Below are 14,487 nucleotides of genomic sequence, written 5' to 3'. Positions count from 1 at the left end.
GATATGGACATGTAAACTACTAGGGAGGAGAACAATCATGTGTTTGACATAATTCTACCTTGATGACTGTTATTTCTAACGGGTGTCTGGTATCAAGAGTTACCAGAGAATACTCACCCAACAAGAAAAGGGGCCCAGGAGGGGTACGAACCGATTGGTGGGTCAATACTTGCACGTGTGAGTCGTGTGTAGGAAATTAATTACATATCCAAGTTACCCGTTAGGATAGCCGTCGTAGGAAAAAAGACTGTTATGATAGGTCTCATTCATGAAATTGCATGTGTTTGCATTTAACCACAATAGTGGAGTCACTTACTGAGTATTTCTTTAAATACTCGAGTCACGTGCTACTTCCATTTCAGGTAAAGGCAGCACATCTCTATACGACTGACAACAACATCGCAACTCGAGACCATTGCACATGCGTAGAGTAGTTGCATTTATTTTCTTAGAATTAGGCTAGAATAAAATGTTTTTAATTTAAACGTTTATTTATTTTAAATAGTCTTTTATTGTGTAGTCTTGAAGTTATTTTCAAAAGAAATCATTTCTTGATTATATTTTAAAATAAAAATTATGTTTTATGAAAGTTTAATATTCACGAACAACTACCTTTAACATAAATAAAAGTTATTTAAACATAAATAGAAGACAAATAAAAAACATAAAGGAGTGTCCAATTTTGTCTGCCCACGTGCCTGAAACCAGAACCACAAGCTACTTCAACAAAAGAAATTGAGTTGGAACACTGAACTAATGCGTCATAGCAAACGTCATGTGCACATTTTGATAGAACACAAAGTTTGGATAAATTACGTCACAGCAAACGTTGTTTATAAACTTCTCCCCACCTTTTATCTTATAAATTATACCTCAACCAACCAACTGCTTGCATCTTATCAACATGGATAACACAGCACCCCACCGCCACCGTATGCTCTTGATAACATACTCTGCTCAAGGACACATCAACCCCGCCCTCGAATTCGCCAAACGCCTCACGCGCCGCCGCATTGATGTCACCTTCGTCACCTCTCTCTCCGCCTATCGCCGCATCGGCAAAACCCCGATGCTGCCTCACGTGTCATTCGCCTCCTTCTCCGATGGCTATGACGACGGTTTCAAACAAGGGGACGACATCAATCATTTCATGTCGGAGCTGGAGCGACGTGGGTCTCAAGCTATTAAGGATATGATTGTGGCGGGTGCGGAACAAGGCCAACCCTTCACTTGCATTGTTTATTCTATACTCCTCCCGTGGGTGGCTACAGTGGCGCGTTCCCTCCACCTTCCGGCGGTCCTTCTTTGGATTCAACCAGCTATTGTTTTTGCTTTGTACTACTATTACAACTATGGTTATCATGACATAATTCAAAGCGTATACGATGATCCTTTGGCAACTATTCAACTACCTGGCCTTCCATTGTTAACGGCTCGTGATCTTCCTTCGTTCTTTGGTTCTTCAGATGCTTATGAATTTGCTCTCCCAATATTTCGGAGGCAATTTGAATTACTCGAGCAAGAGACCAACCCAATGATTGTAATCAACACATTCGACGAATTGGAGCACAACGCACTTAGAGCGATTAGCAAGTTCCATTTGATACCCATCGGACCATTGATTCCATCAGAAGCCTCCTCCCGATGTGATCTATTTCAATCTACTACCAGGTATGATATTGTTCACTTTGAGCATAAGCTCGACACTAATGAAGATGTATTTCTTACTTACCGTATTAGATAATTTTAAGTTTATTGAGTTAGGGTTGAGTTTAAATTTTGTTTTGTTCGTATTCTTTAACAGTTATATCGACTGGCTGAACTCAAAACCTAAAGGGTCTGTAATTTACGTCTCATCGGGAAGTATATCGACATTATCGAAGCACCAAAACGAGGAGATAGCAAGAGGGTTATTAAGCTGTGGACGACCATTTTTGTGGGTGATTCGAGACATTGAAGAAGTAAATACGTTGAGTTGTAGGGAGGAATTGGAAGGTTTAGGAAAGATAGTGTCATGGTGTTCACAAATAGAGGTTCTATCAAGGCCAGCGACAGGATGTTTTCTAACACATTGTGGATGGAATTCGACGTTGGAGAGTTTGGTTTGCGGGGTACCTGTGGTGGTGTTTCCACAGTGGTCGGATCAGGGGACGAATGCGAAGATCATTCAAGACATGTCGGAGACGGGAGTGAGGTTGGAGGTGGGGATGGATGGCGTGGTTAAGCGGGAGGAGATAAAGAGATGCTTGGAGTTGGTGATGGGAGATTCAAAGAAAGGAGAAGAGATAAGGAGGAATGTGGTGAAATGGAAGGAGTTGGCTAAGGGAGCCACTGCCCACGGCGGTTCTTCATATTCAAACTTCAAGGCTTTTGTGGACCAAGTTTGTCCTTAATTTCTATAAGCTTTGAGAGTGATAAATTCCCATGAGAGGGGAAGAGAAGAGGTGAAAGTTTATGCCACGTGAAAGTTTATCCATGAGTGTGTTGAGAAGATAGATCACTATGGAGTACATATGCACTAAAGAGCCATACCCGAATATTTTCACCAAGGCCCTAGCAAAGGTTAAATTTGTAGACATGAAGGAGTTACCTGGACTAAAAAATCTTGAGCAAAGTCAAGCCTACGGTAGAGATTGTGAGTCAATAATCTTGACACACTAAATAAAGTTATTACCTTAATCGTTAGTAGTTAATAACTTGAACCAGTTTAGAAAAATGGTTAGTTTACATAATGGTTAGTAGTTATTAATTTGGGAAGAAAATTTAAGAAAGTTATTAAAACAAAAAGAATTGAAAATTTGAGTATTTAATGTTTGTGATAAGACAACCTTAATCCTCAGACCAACTATCCTCGAATCAGGAAAAAAAACATGATCAAATCTGCATGTTTCACTCAAAACATAGCCTCCTTTTGCAATGTTTTGATCAAATCTAACTCATTCACTCAAAAAAAATATTAGAAAGAAATCTGTTTCACTAAAAAAAATGTTAGAAAGAAATGTATTAGAAAGAAATCCATCATGCTTCACTTAAAAAGAAGTCGTTACGTTTCACTCAAAAAAAATATTAGAAAGAAATCTGTTTGCTTTACTCACACAAATATCCGAAAGAATAGGAAGCAAATCAAGTAGATTAAATCCATAAACTACTTCCTTAAAGAAGAAGTCAGCCGCATGTTTTGTATGATTCATTTTGTAGCATGAAATGAGTCATTTTAATAAATCGATACCACAACAAAAACACAATCTTTTATTTGTTAGGTACATTCAAAGGAGTACACAATCCATCTGGTTGAACTAGTTTCTTTGTGTCTAAAACATCTTGGTCTAAAACTTATGGATATCGTGCATCATCTTTGGCCAAAAGAAGTGTTTATGCAACATCTTATAAACTTTATTAATCATAAGATGTCCTACCACCATGTGTTCACCAACTTTTTTTTTTTGCAAGGCAAGAGGCATAAATTCTGAAATCTTGGTCATCTGTATATAATTTTGTAGTATGCTCAAATTCAAATTTTTTTGCACTCAGTGAAGTAAAGAGATGGTAACTTTTAGATAACACATCAGCTACCATATTATCCTTACCTTGCTTACCCTAAACCCTAAATCCTAAATCCTAAACCCTAAACAAACTACATACATCACATACAATTTCAAAAGTTTTATCAAAGCTAGCCAAAACAAAAATGATGGTGCATTGCTTAATTTCTTCCTAAGAAAATTGAATGCATTCTCTCGCATTTCCCATTTAAAAACAACATTATTTTTTCACTAAATATTCAATGGTGCAACTATGGTACTAAAATCGTTTATAAATCTCCTATAGAAGCTAGGTAACCCATAAAACCTTCTAACTTTACTCCCATTTTTTGGTGTTGGCAAATCGAATTTAACTTTCTCCTTATCTACTTATCTACTTCTACTCTTTTGACCAACTATAAAGTTAAGAAAGCGAACTTTTTCCATGCAAAAACTACCATTATTAAAATTAAATTTCTCTTTTCTATGTGTAATCAAAACTAACTTTAACATGCTACACATGCTCAAACAAAATCTTCAAATAAATTATAACATCATCAATATAAACAACAACATGCTTTCTCATGTATTTTCTCGAAACATTATATATTAAGCGCATAGATGTATTAGAAGCAACCCAAAAGGAATAACAAGCTATTCATACCATCCAAACTTAATTTTAAAAGTTGTTTTTCATTCATCTCCTACATGCATTCTAATTTGATGATATCCAGATTTCAAAATAATCTTTATAAAAAGACATGAATCATGCAATAAATCAAGCATATCGTCTAGCCTAGGGATAGAATGTCGATACTTTACTGTGATGATTTTGTTGATGACTTTATAATTCATGCACATGCGCCAAGTTTCATCTTTTTTTGGCACCAACAAGTCACGTATAGAACATGGACTCAAACATTCTGGTATATAGCCCTTCTCCATGAGCTCCTCCACTTGCGTTTGAATTTCTTTAGTCTCAGTTTGATTGACTTATAAGGTGGATTATTAAGAATGACAGAACCCAGAATGAAGTCTATTTGATGTTCAGTATCTCTCATGGGAAGTAGTTCACTTCATCTTGAAACATGTCTTCAAATTCCTATAAAAGAGATTGAAACACAATAGACAAAGACAAATTGTTACCGTTAGAGACCAAACTACATAAAAAGTACAAAGATTGATTTTTGTGAAAACCTACTAACCTCTCCAACTCACTCTTGTTTTTCTTTCAATTATTTTTCTTCAAACTCTTTTTTATCAGCAAATACATTTTTAGAACTCAAAGGTACAAAAAGTGGTTTTTCTACCATCTTTTACAAAAGAATAGTTATTTAAATAGGTATCATACAAAAAAAAAATTTGATTGGGTTCAAATTTACAAAAAGAAATTATTCATGTTAATCTAATCTTTCCATATTTTAATTTTTTATTCATAAATTTATACCAGTTAATTTTTATTTTATTACCATTTGTTGTTAACATCCCACCTAAAAGCAATGAAAATATCCTAAACAAAAATTTGAATGACATCAACTTCAAATACTTGTGGACTGAAACGAGATGATGAGAAGAAATATTTAAAAATATTTCTGTCATCAAATTGCATGATTGAAATATTGTTAAGAACAAAGTTGGTCCACAAAAGCCTTGAAGTTGGCATGTGATGAGCCACCATCCCTAGCAGCTTCCTTGGCCAACTCCTTCCATTTCAGGGCCTTCTTCCTTATCTCTTCCCCTTTGTTTGAATCTCCCATCACCACCTCCAAGCACCTTTTTATCTCTTCTCGCTTAACCATGCCATCCATGCCCACCTCCACCCTCACTCCCGTCTCCGACATGTCTTCAATGATCTTTGCATTGGTTCCTTGATCCGCCCACTGCGGAAACCCCACCACCGGAACCCCGCAAACCAAACTCTCCAACGTCGAATTCCATCCGCAGTGCGTTACAAAACATCCTGTGGCTGGGCTTGACAGAACCTCTAGTTGTGAACACCATGTAACTATTTTTCCTACCGCTTCTAGTTCCTCCCTGTAATTAAAATTATATAATTTCAACCCACAAAAAAGCCAATTATTTTGAAGATGGTTGGGAGAGAGTCTCGTATTCTAGGGAATCATCATAGATTTATAAGTAAGGAATACATCTTTATTGGTATGAAACATTTTAGGGAAGCCCAAAGCAAAGGTATAAAAGCTTAGGATCAAAGTGACAATGTCATGCCATCTCACATTGTGGAGATTCATGATTCCTAACCTGGTATATCAGAGTCATGCCCTAAAATTTAGTTATGTCAATAGAATCCTCAAATGTCAAACAAAGAATTGTGAGTCAGAAGGGGTAATCAAAAGTGACTAAAGTGTACAAAGGGTGTACTTTGTTCAAGGGTCCATAGGCTCGAAAAGAGACTCTCAAAAGTGGCTGAAGTATCGAAAGGTAGGGCTCCAGAGAAGGAGTCGAGCCTCGATCAAGGGGAGGGTGTTCGAGGGCTCTACAAGCCTGAAGAGAGTCTCTAAAAAATGTTCGTGGACCCCAGAGAAGTAGTCGAGGCTCGGTTAAGGGGAAGCTATTCGAGGGCTCCATAGGCCTCAAGAGAGGCTCTAGGTTGTACTTTGATCAAGGGGAGGATGGTTGAAAATTATTAGAATGGAGTCCCACATTGGCTAATTTAGGTAATGATCATGCGTTTATAAGTAACGAATACATTTTGCAAAGTGATGAGGGCTTATAACCAAAGTGGACTATCATACGATCATGGAGATGCGTGATTCCAACCTTTATTTTAAACCTTACCTGCAACTCAATGTATGATCTCCCATATCTTCATCTCTAATCACCCAAAGAAACGGTTGTCCAAAGCTCAACAGCCCACTTGCAATCTCCTCTTTCTGTTCCTTGGACAGCATCGCAATGCTTCCAAACGATACATAAACCACAGCTGCTTTGGAGTTGGAGTTAAGCCAAGTAATGTAATCATCGTTGTTACGACTACATGGAAACATATCGCCGCAAAAAGAGGCATCTGAAGGGTCCTCACAGTCCAGAAAAGCCGACGGAACCAAGGGTCCAATGGGCACCAAATGGATCTTGTCCATCCCTCGCACCACGTCCTGCTCCAAGGCCTGGAACGTGTTGACTAGAACCTTGGGATTGGTCTGTTGAGCCAGTAATTCAAATAGCTTTTGAAATATGGGGAAGGCAAACTCATAAACATTGGAAGGAAGGAGAAACGATGGAACGTCATGGGCAGTTAATAATGGAAGTCCAGGTAATTGAATTGTTCTTGAAGGGTCATCGAGAATGCTCTGGATTATGGAGTCTTTGTAGCCATTGAAGTAATGGTAGTTCAGAGTAAAAACGGTGGCGGGTTGAACCCAGAGAAGAATTGAAGGGAGGTGGAGGGAACGCGCCACCACAGCCACCCATGGTAAGAGTATGGAATATACGACGCAAGTGAAGGGCTGGCCTTCCTCCGCGTTTGTTGTAATCATATCCCTTATCGCTTGGGATCCGAGGCGCTCCATCTCCGACTTGAAGCGAATGGGGTCGTCGTTTGCTAGTTTGAATCCGTCGTCGTAGCCGTCGGAGAAGGAGGCGAAGGAGATATGAGGGAGCGTTGGGGTTTGGGACATGCGGCGGTAAACGGAGAGGGAGGTGACAAAAGTGACATGGACGAGGTGGCGCGTGAGGCGCTTGGCGAACTGGAGGGAAGGGTTGATGTGGCCTTGAGCAGGGAAGGATATCAATAGCACGCGGCGGCGCTTGGCACCGGTGTTATCCATAATGGGCAAAGATTAACAAAAGAACTTGGGTTGATTTCTGTGAAGAGAAAAAAAACCGCCTGAAATTTGTAGTGCGAAATATCTAAGTGACGTTTGCTCTTACGTATTATAAAAAATTGCCCTTTTTCCCCTCAAAATTCTATATTTTTATGGTATATAAATATCATTTTTAGTCCTTATATTTTATTTATTTATTTATGTACCTTAAATATTAATATTGATATAGATTTTATTCTCATTATGGTTTTCAAAAATACGACACAAAAAATGAAAATTGTCACGATCTTGAAATACATGTAAGATTAAAATGTCAAAATAATGGTAGAAATTGTCATTATTAGTAACATCAACCGAAGCAAATGAGAAAAAAAATCTTGAATTAGGCTTAAACTTCTTAGAGCCCAAAAAAAATCCATTGTAACTTATTAGGTTAAGGATGCGACGAGAGTCTACAAACTAAATTGTTTATTGAGTATTTTTATACTCACCCTTTCTCCTTCTTTTTTTCAAATGATCAAAGGTTACCTATCGAGGTGGAGAAGTGCTTGAGAGCTGTGCTGTCATAGAAGGGTGTCGGCTCAGGACAGTAATTTAATTTGATTTTTATGAGTTGTCATTTGTAGCATTTTGTATCCCTCTCTCATTTTCAATTGTAAAGAAGTTGAGATTTCACGTTAATTTAGGTCATCATCAATGGACCCACCAAGTTTGTTCACTTTCACTTAGAAAAGCCTACCTATTGAGAAACACGTTAGACACGATTGTACATGCCAGAGATAGTGAGATTCCATGGTGTTCCAATTAGACAACGATCCATGATTCAGCTATATCGGTCAAAAAGATAAAAAGGGAAAAATGCAAATACCATATGGCAAACATAAAAGCTATGCATTTGACAGACGCAAAAGCTATGCAAAAACACGAGGTGCATAAATTTAAAATTTAGTGGGAGGACCCACATGTTTCCAAAAGTGACTCCTTTGAAAGTGTTCTTGAGATTTGAAAAGCTACGATGGTTAAACCATTGGTACGACCGACCATTCAAAGTTGTATAAATAATATGTCCAATAGCATATAGATTGAGACTACTATCATACTTGTCGTCCTTGAGAAAGTATATGACAGACTCATCTATGATAGACAAACACGACTCTCCACAATAGTATGATATTGTCTACTTTGAGCATAAAGCTCTCATGGGTTTGCTTTGATAGACGAACACGACTCGCTCTCATGACTTTGTTTTGGGCTTCCCCAAAAGGCCTCACACCAATGGAGTGAGTATTCCTCACTTATAAACCCATTAAGAGATGTGGGACTTTCATCATCCAACACATCCCCTTTGGAGTCTTAGTCATTTTTTGACTGTCGGGGACGGAGTCCTTTGTTCAACATTTGAGGATTTGGCACGGTTAAGTTTAGGGCATGGCTCTAATACCATAATACCATGATAGACGAACACAACTCTCCACAATGGTATGATATTGTCCACTTTGAGCGGACGGAGTCCTTTGTTCGACATTTGAGGATTTGGCACGGTTAAGTTTAGGGCATGACTCTGATACCATGATAGACGAACACAACTCTCCACAATAGTATGATATTGTCCACTTTGAGCATAAGCTCTCATGGCTTTGCTTTGGGCTTCCCCAAAAGGCCTCACACCAATGGAGTTAGTATTTCTCACTTATAAACCCATGATCATTTCTTAAATTAGTCGATGTGAGACTTTCATCATCCAACAATCCCTACACTTGAACATGATGAGAAACCTACTCAACCCTACCCTTGAACATGAAGAGAAACCTATAAGATTCTTAATTAGAGAGGTGATGAATTAGTATTAGTCAAAGTGGGAATGGGAGAACCATCATTTCCAAGAAGCAACTTAACTATGGGAGCTCTTCCTAGGACAAAATGTTTTTAGAATGAAAGTTGTGTCCAAATCTAGCTTGTGCGTCAAGTCCAAGAACACGTTGTGGACCAAGTTCGAGTTTAGGCTTATTTGCCCACACGATCCAACCCCAACCCTTTTGGGATTATACTTTAAATCTTCGTAATTAATTTTTTATTTTTTTACTAATAATTTTGATTATTTTATTTATAGTTTCATATTATCGGTTCTATGAAAAAGTCAAGATGTTTAGTGTAATCTTGAACATTATGTGATTGACATTCACGAGTATCATATTTAATTAATGATCTAAAAGTTCTATACTATTGACACGACCACTTTGTAATGGTTACAAATGATCTAATACAAATTATTCATGTGAAGACATGTGAGTGGGGTATCATCTATAATAGTATAAGATTTGAGTACGGAATAATCTTCGTTATAAAATTTTTAACGGAGAAAATTAATATTTCACAAAATAATCATATACATCTTAATCTTGGTTGAGTTATAAACTCTGGTGAGGCTTGTCTATTAATTTACCTGGGTGAGTGATTTTTATAGCCATTTCAATATTTCTACAATTTTAAAAATTCGAACAAATAAGAAGCGAGGAATATGATCTTACGAAATGTAATTCATTTCTTCTATGCATGAAAAATTATGTAACTATGTGAATTTGATCTAACAACTTCGTTGAAAAACAAGACCTTTAAACCTAAAATATGTAAGAACTCCAAAAACATAAGGGATCCATCCAAGGAAATGTTTTGAAATAGATTACTTTGATGATCAAGATCAAAAGTTTAGAAAACTTGTTTCTAAACTCGTGATTCGAACTACTTGAATTTGCAAAATGAACAACTTAGATCTCAACAAAACTAAAAACAAAGTCGGTTCATTTCAATTCCAAAATATGATGCTCATAATGAAATAAGAGAAGACTTTATATAGTCTTTGAAATTTAATTACAAATAGGAAAATGGGTTCGAGATATGATTACATAGTGAAATATAAAGACTCTAAATACACACTCGGGAAAGAACCCCTCTTTGATAGCGTAGTTCACAAAATTCTTATGTGATGGTTATTTTATTATATATATACTAAAGATATTAAAACATTGGTATGGAAGAACACTTGCACAAAATTTTAGTTAACAGTTAGCCCACCATCTTTCTTAGGGTTTATGGTGAGAGAAAAACCCTTGAAAGAGTGTGCTTTTGGAACTCTATTTTTCATCCACAAAATCCAAAACTCTGTTCGCCAATTTGGTTACAAGTTTACCGTAATATAGTTTCGTAGACGCTCGTTGACTTCTTTCCTCTGCAGTTCACATAAACGAGGATAAACGAAAGATTTGCTGCAGCTTATTGAGTGGGTTTGATCTTCCGTGTTCAATTCAAACTGCCATGGGCTCTTCGAAGAGAAAAGTGGGTCAAAATGTGCCCAGAGAATCTTCGCCGAAGCACCACAAAGCTAATGCCCCTGCCATGGTTGAAGACGAACCAGTTGCGTGTGTTCATGACGTGTCCTACCCCGAGGGTTCATTTAATCCTCTCCCATCATTGAGTCTCCCTTCGACTGGAGGGAAGTTGGAACCGGCTAAGGTGTTCCCTTTCTCTCTGGACCCCTTTCAGTCTGAGGCTATCAAGTGCTTAGAGAATGGAGAATCTGTCATGGTAACTTTGTTCAACTTTTCATTTGTTTCTTTGGTCAATGCTTGAGTTCATTGATGGGTTTTATCATCCCTCTGGGATAGTTCTTAGGAAGTTTAAGTGTAAAATAATGAAAATATAAGGTTCTTCTTAGTGGAACACTAACCTGACAAAGAGTGATTTAAAATCACTTCTAAACATGTCTCTAATATGTGTTTCAGTTACTAATTAAGTGCATTGTATATTCAGTTTGAAGCACAAGAATTGAATCGGAGGTGAAATTTGATGGTGCTTTTCAGCAGTTATATTTTGAACACAGAGTGTAGCATAGTATCGACCATACAGCAATTTGTTTTGCCAACAACTTAAGAGTGCAAGAAGTTAGTTTTGTTGTAATTTCAATAATATGATTGGACTTAGTAACTTATGGACACTCCTTCGATTTGAAAGTCATATTTCAGTCATTTTTATGCGTCTCCATCCCTAGTTAGGTTGTGATTGGTTGTCAATGTATATATTACAAATTTCTATTATAGAGAGCTTAGTGAGTGAAATAATCAGTTCTTTGACAGGTATCTGCTCATACATCAGCTGGTAAAACTGTAGTGGCGTCGTATGCAATTGCAATGTCTCTTCGGAATAAACAGCGTGTCATATATACGTCACCGATAAAGGCCCTCAGCAACCAAAAATATAGGGAATTTAAGGAAGAATTCTCGGATGTTGGTTTAATGACTGGGGATGTAACAATTGAACCAAATGCTTCTTGTCTGGTGCGCCTGTTACTCACTGCGTACTTCATTTTATAGAATTCTAAATTTTAAACTGTTGGTGAATGAGTGATTTCTTCAACTTTAGGTCATGACCACAGAAATTTGGCGTAGCATGCAGTACAAAGGATCAGAGGTAACACGGGAAGTGGCATGGATTATTTTTGATGAAGTACATTACATGCGTGATCGGGAGCGAGGTGTTGTTTGGGAAGAGAGCATTGTCATGGCTCCAAAGAATGCTCGATTTGTCTTCCTCTCAGCAACTGTACCAAATGCAAAAGAATTTGCTGACTGGGTTGCAAAGGTTTTCTCCTCTTCTTGGTTAAATCTTGTTATAATAATTGATTGAAAATGAAAATAATTTTTGGGCCCAATATTGAAGGGCTAAAAATCAATGCCCCTCCGATTTATCAGTTCCTATATTAATTTTGTTGATTGTCCTTTCAGTGCATGATTTTTATTTTATAAGAAATGAGGAGAGGATTGATATTGGAAAAAAATAAATTTTGGCATTACGCTGATGTCTTGGTTGTGCCAATCAATATCTTGCCTTGTTTTACTCTTTGATCTTCATTTTATATGATTTAATGGCCTTTGCAATACAATTTTTTTGTTATTTGTAGGAAAAAAAAATGTAAGGTTGTTTTGTTGATTTGATAATATGCTGGCTTGGTTGATTGGTATTGATGTAGGTCCACCAACAACCATGTCATATTGTTTATACTGACTTTCGACCAACACCTCTTCAACACTATGTTTTCCCATCCGGGGGTGAAGGCTTATATTTGGTGGTTGATGAAAAGGGACATTTTCGTGAAGATAGCTTTCAAAAAGCTTTAAATGCACTTGTCCCTGCTAGTGATGGTGACAAGAAAAAGGAGAATGGGAAGTGGCAGAAGAGTTTAACTTTGGGCAAAACTGGCGAAGAGAGTGATATATTTAAGATGGTGAAGATGATAATTCAGCGTCAATATGATCCAGTTATACTTTTCAGTTTTAGCAAAAGAGAATGTGAATTTCTTGCAATGCAGGTAATGTCCTATGCTGTTCTTGTTGTTGCTTAGTTGATCTTGACCGGTTGTCAGCATGATTATAGTTTTTGTTTGCTTGAGTTGTTAGATATGGCATCATCGTGCTTGTAGTTTGATGATCTATGAAGGATCCAATATGTATCTTGGTAGATAGACAATACTGTTTTTTTGTTTTTAATATTTTTTTAAAATGAAACTACTTTCATTAAAAGGTAAAAACTTTAATACGAGGGAAAGTTAATTTACCCTACAAAGAGGCAGAAGAAATGTAAGAAAAAGCTCCGATTGGCTAATTTTGAAATGGAAATCTCTCTAGGTCATCCCTTTTCTCACAGTTGTCAAATTTAACCTCTTGTTTGTTCCAGATGGCCAGATTGGATCTAAATGGTGATGATGAAAAGGCGAGCATAGAAACCATCTTTTGGAGTGCTATGGATATGCTTTCAGATGATGATAAGAAGCTTCCTCAGGTAAGTGATTGCTCATTTTCCATCAACTTTTGGTATAAAATGTCGAGGTTGCAAATTTAGGGTAGGGTGTGACAGTAAAACTTCCATTCCTTGGATGGTTCTCAGATGAAATTTGGTTATTACATTTTATTTTGTTGATATATATTTATGTGGTTATACCTCTTTGATTTTACAATTAGCAGGGAAATTTGAAGGAAATTGAATTTTCTTGATTTCCGTCAATAAGAAAAGTTGGAATCTCTTTCATTGTACAATTAATACGAAATTTAAACAGATATGCATTACTAGGTTGAACTTCTTGTTTATTGCATTTTTGGTTGAATTTATTTTACGTTTACCACATAACTAGGAGAAGGAAATTTGAGTTCTATCTTCCATCATTGCATGCAAAGCTAACTATTGGATTGTCGGTCTTCAAGGAGGTTTGGGCATTTGCTTCTAAGGTCATTTATAGCTATGAGTTAGGTGTTATTCTTTTTGGATTGGTGCCCCTTTAGATGTGTTTTGACTTCTCTTGTTGGATTTTTTTTACTGCTTTTGTATAATCTTTAATATTTTTCGATGAAATCTTGCTGTCTTATAGAAAAAAATAAATTAAAATAAAACAAATGGATTAGATCCGTATGCTGCTTACCTTGTCTCTTTGTCTTGGAACTTCTAATAGTTGAGCTACTGGCCTTCTGCTATCGAAACCTCTCCACAATTCTAAGTTGAGGGTTTATTATTTATTTATTTTTAAAATCTAGCTGTATCGTTGCTATAACTTATGGTTATGCTGGGATTGGGAAACAATTGGTTGACAGATAAGATGCCAAGTTGAGAATTCATTAAATGTATTTAACCTTATAGAATTTCGGCTCAGTTTATTTATATGGCTTGTATTTAAAAATTAATTATCTTTCCCTTTTCCGTTGCTTTGAAATAGGTTTCAAATATGTTGCCTCTCTTGAAGCGTGGAATAGGTGTCCACCATTCTGGCTTGCTCCCTATTTTGAAGGAGGTGATTGAGATATTATTTCAAGAAGGGCTAATCAAGGTTAGAATTGCAGTAAATGTATTTATTTATTTGCTGTGTGCTTGCCATATATCTACTTGATTGCTATCTCATGCAATACCTAGTATTGCAATTGTGTTGGGTGGCGAGTTGTGACCTTGTTGTATTAAGCATTGAGGCAAGATAAAGGTGGTTTGTCTTAGGAAGTCACTTGCCGTTTGATAAAATAGTTTTTCTCCTTCCTCTTCCTCTCTCATAATACTTTTTCCAGCAATAAAATAGTTTCTTATCCCTCTGCAAAAAAAAAAAAAAAAAAAAAAAAAAAAAAAAAAAAAAAAAAAAAAAAAAAAAAAAAAAA

At 36.7% G+C, this 14,487-nt stretch overlaps 3 protein-coding genes across 7 annotated transcripts in view; 2 read left to right on the top strand and 1 right to left on the bottom strand.

Moving 5' to 3' along the window:
* The first annotated feature begins 887 nt into the window (after positions 1-887).
* Positions 888-2,463, top strand: LOC111494834 (crocetin glucosyltransferase, chloroplastic-like). The gene is made up of 2 exons (XM_023144825.1): positions 888-1,671; positions 1,805-2,463. Exons 1-2 carry the CDS (start codon positions 905-907, stop codon positions 2,391-2,393), a joined length of 1,356 nt encoding a protein of 451 aa, XP_023000593.1. The 5' UTR covers positions 888-904; the 3' UTR covers positions 2,394-2,463.
* Positions 2,464-5,067: 2,604 nt separating this feature from the next.
* On the bottom strand, positions 5,068-7,347 carry LOC111494556 (crocetin glucosyltransferase, chloroplastic-like). Its single transcript, XM_023144509.1, has 2 exons — positions 6,318-7,347; positions 5,068-5,555 (listed from the first exon to the last, which is right to left on the bottom strand). Exons 1-2 carry the CDS (start codon positions 7,304-7,306, stop codon positions 5,144-5,146), a joined length of 1,401 nt encoding a protein of 466 aa, XP_023000277.1. The 5' UTR covers positions 7,307-7,347; the 3' UTR covers positions 5,068-5,143.
* A 3,002-nt stretch (positions 7,348-10,349) lies between these two features.
* Positions 10,350-14,487, top strand: part of LOC111494259 (DExH-box ATP-dependent RNA helicase DExH9-like) — a 13,032-nt gene continuing 8,894 nt past the window's right edge. For 3 of the 5 annotated variants that reach the window (XM_023144157.1, XM_023144156.1, XM_023144160.1), the window contains exons 1-6: positions 10,350-10,885; positions 11,434-11,634; positions 11,720-11,938; positions 12,327-12,665; positions 13,031-13,135; positions 14,061-14,171. In XM_023144157.1, the coding sequence (XP_022999925.1) occupies positions 10,616-10,885; positions 11,434-11,634; positions 11,720-11,938; positions 12,327-12,665; positions 13,031-13,135; positions 14,061-14,171 (1,245 nt within the window). In that variant the 5' untranslated portion in view covers positions 10,350-10,615. Of the gene's footprint in view, positions 10,886-11,110; positions 11,150-11,433; positions 11,635-11,719; positions 11,939-12,326; positions 12,666-13,030; positions 13,136-14,060; positions 14,172-14,487 lie in introns of those variants that run through there. The other 2 variants (XM_023144158.1, XM_023144159.1) reach the window with 2 other exon arrangements.

The sequence above is a fragment of the Cucurbita maxima genome, unplaced genomic scaffold (genome assembly GCF_002738345.1).
Source record: "Cucurbita maxima cultivar Rimu unplaced genomic scaffold, Cmax_1.0 Cma_Scf00020, whole genome shotgun sequence".
NCBI lineage: Eukaryota > Viridiplantae > Streptophyta > Magnoliopsida > Cucurbitales > Cucurbitaceae > Cucurbita > Cucurbita maxima.
This window is presented reverse-complemented; position numbering and strand designations above follow the sequence as displayed.

Excerpts from the sequence above, each read along its gene's own strand:
- LOC111494834 (XM_023144825.1), top strand. The coding sequence starts at position 905 with ATGGATAACACAGCACCCCACCGCCACCGTATGCTCTTGATAACATAC. Across the intron at positions 1,672-1,804 it reads CTATTTCAATCTACTACCAG|TTATATCGACTGGCTGAACT; the intron begins GTATGATATTGT and ends ATTCTTTAACAG.
- LOC111494556 (XM_023144509.1), bottom strand. The coding sequence starts at position 7,306 with ATGGATAACACCGGTGCCAAGCGCCGCCGCGTGCTATTGATATCCTTC. Across the intron at positions 5,556-6,317 it reads GATCATACATTGAGTTGCAG|GGAGGAACTAGAAGCGGTAG; the intron begins GTAAGGTTTAAA and ends TTTTAATTACAG.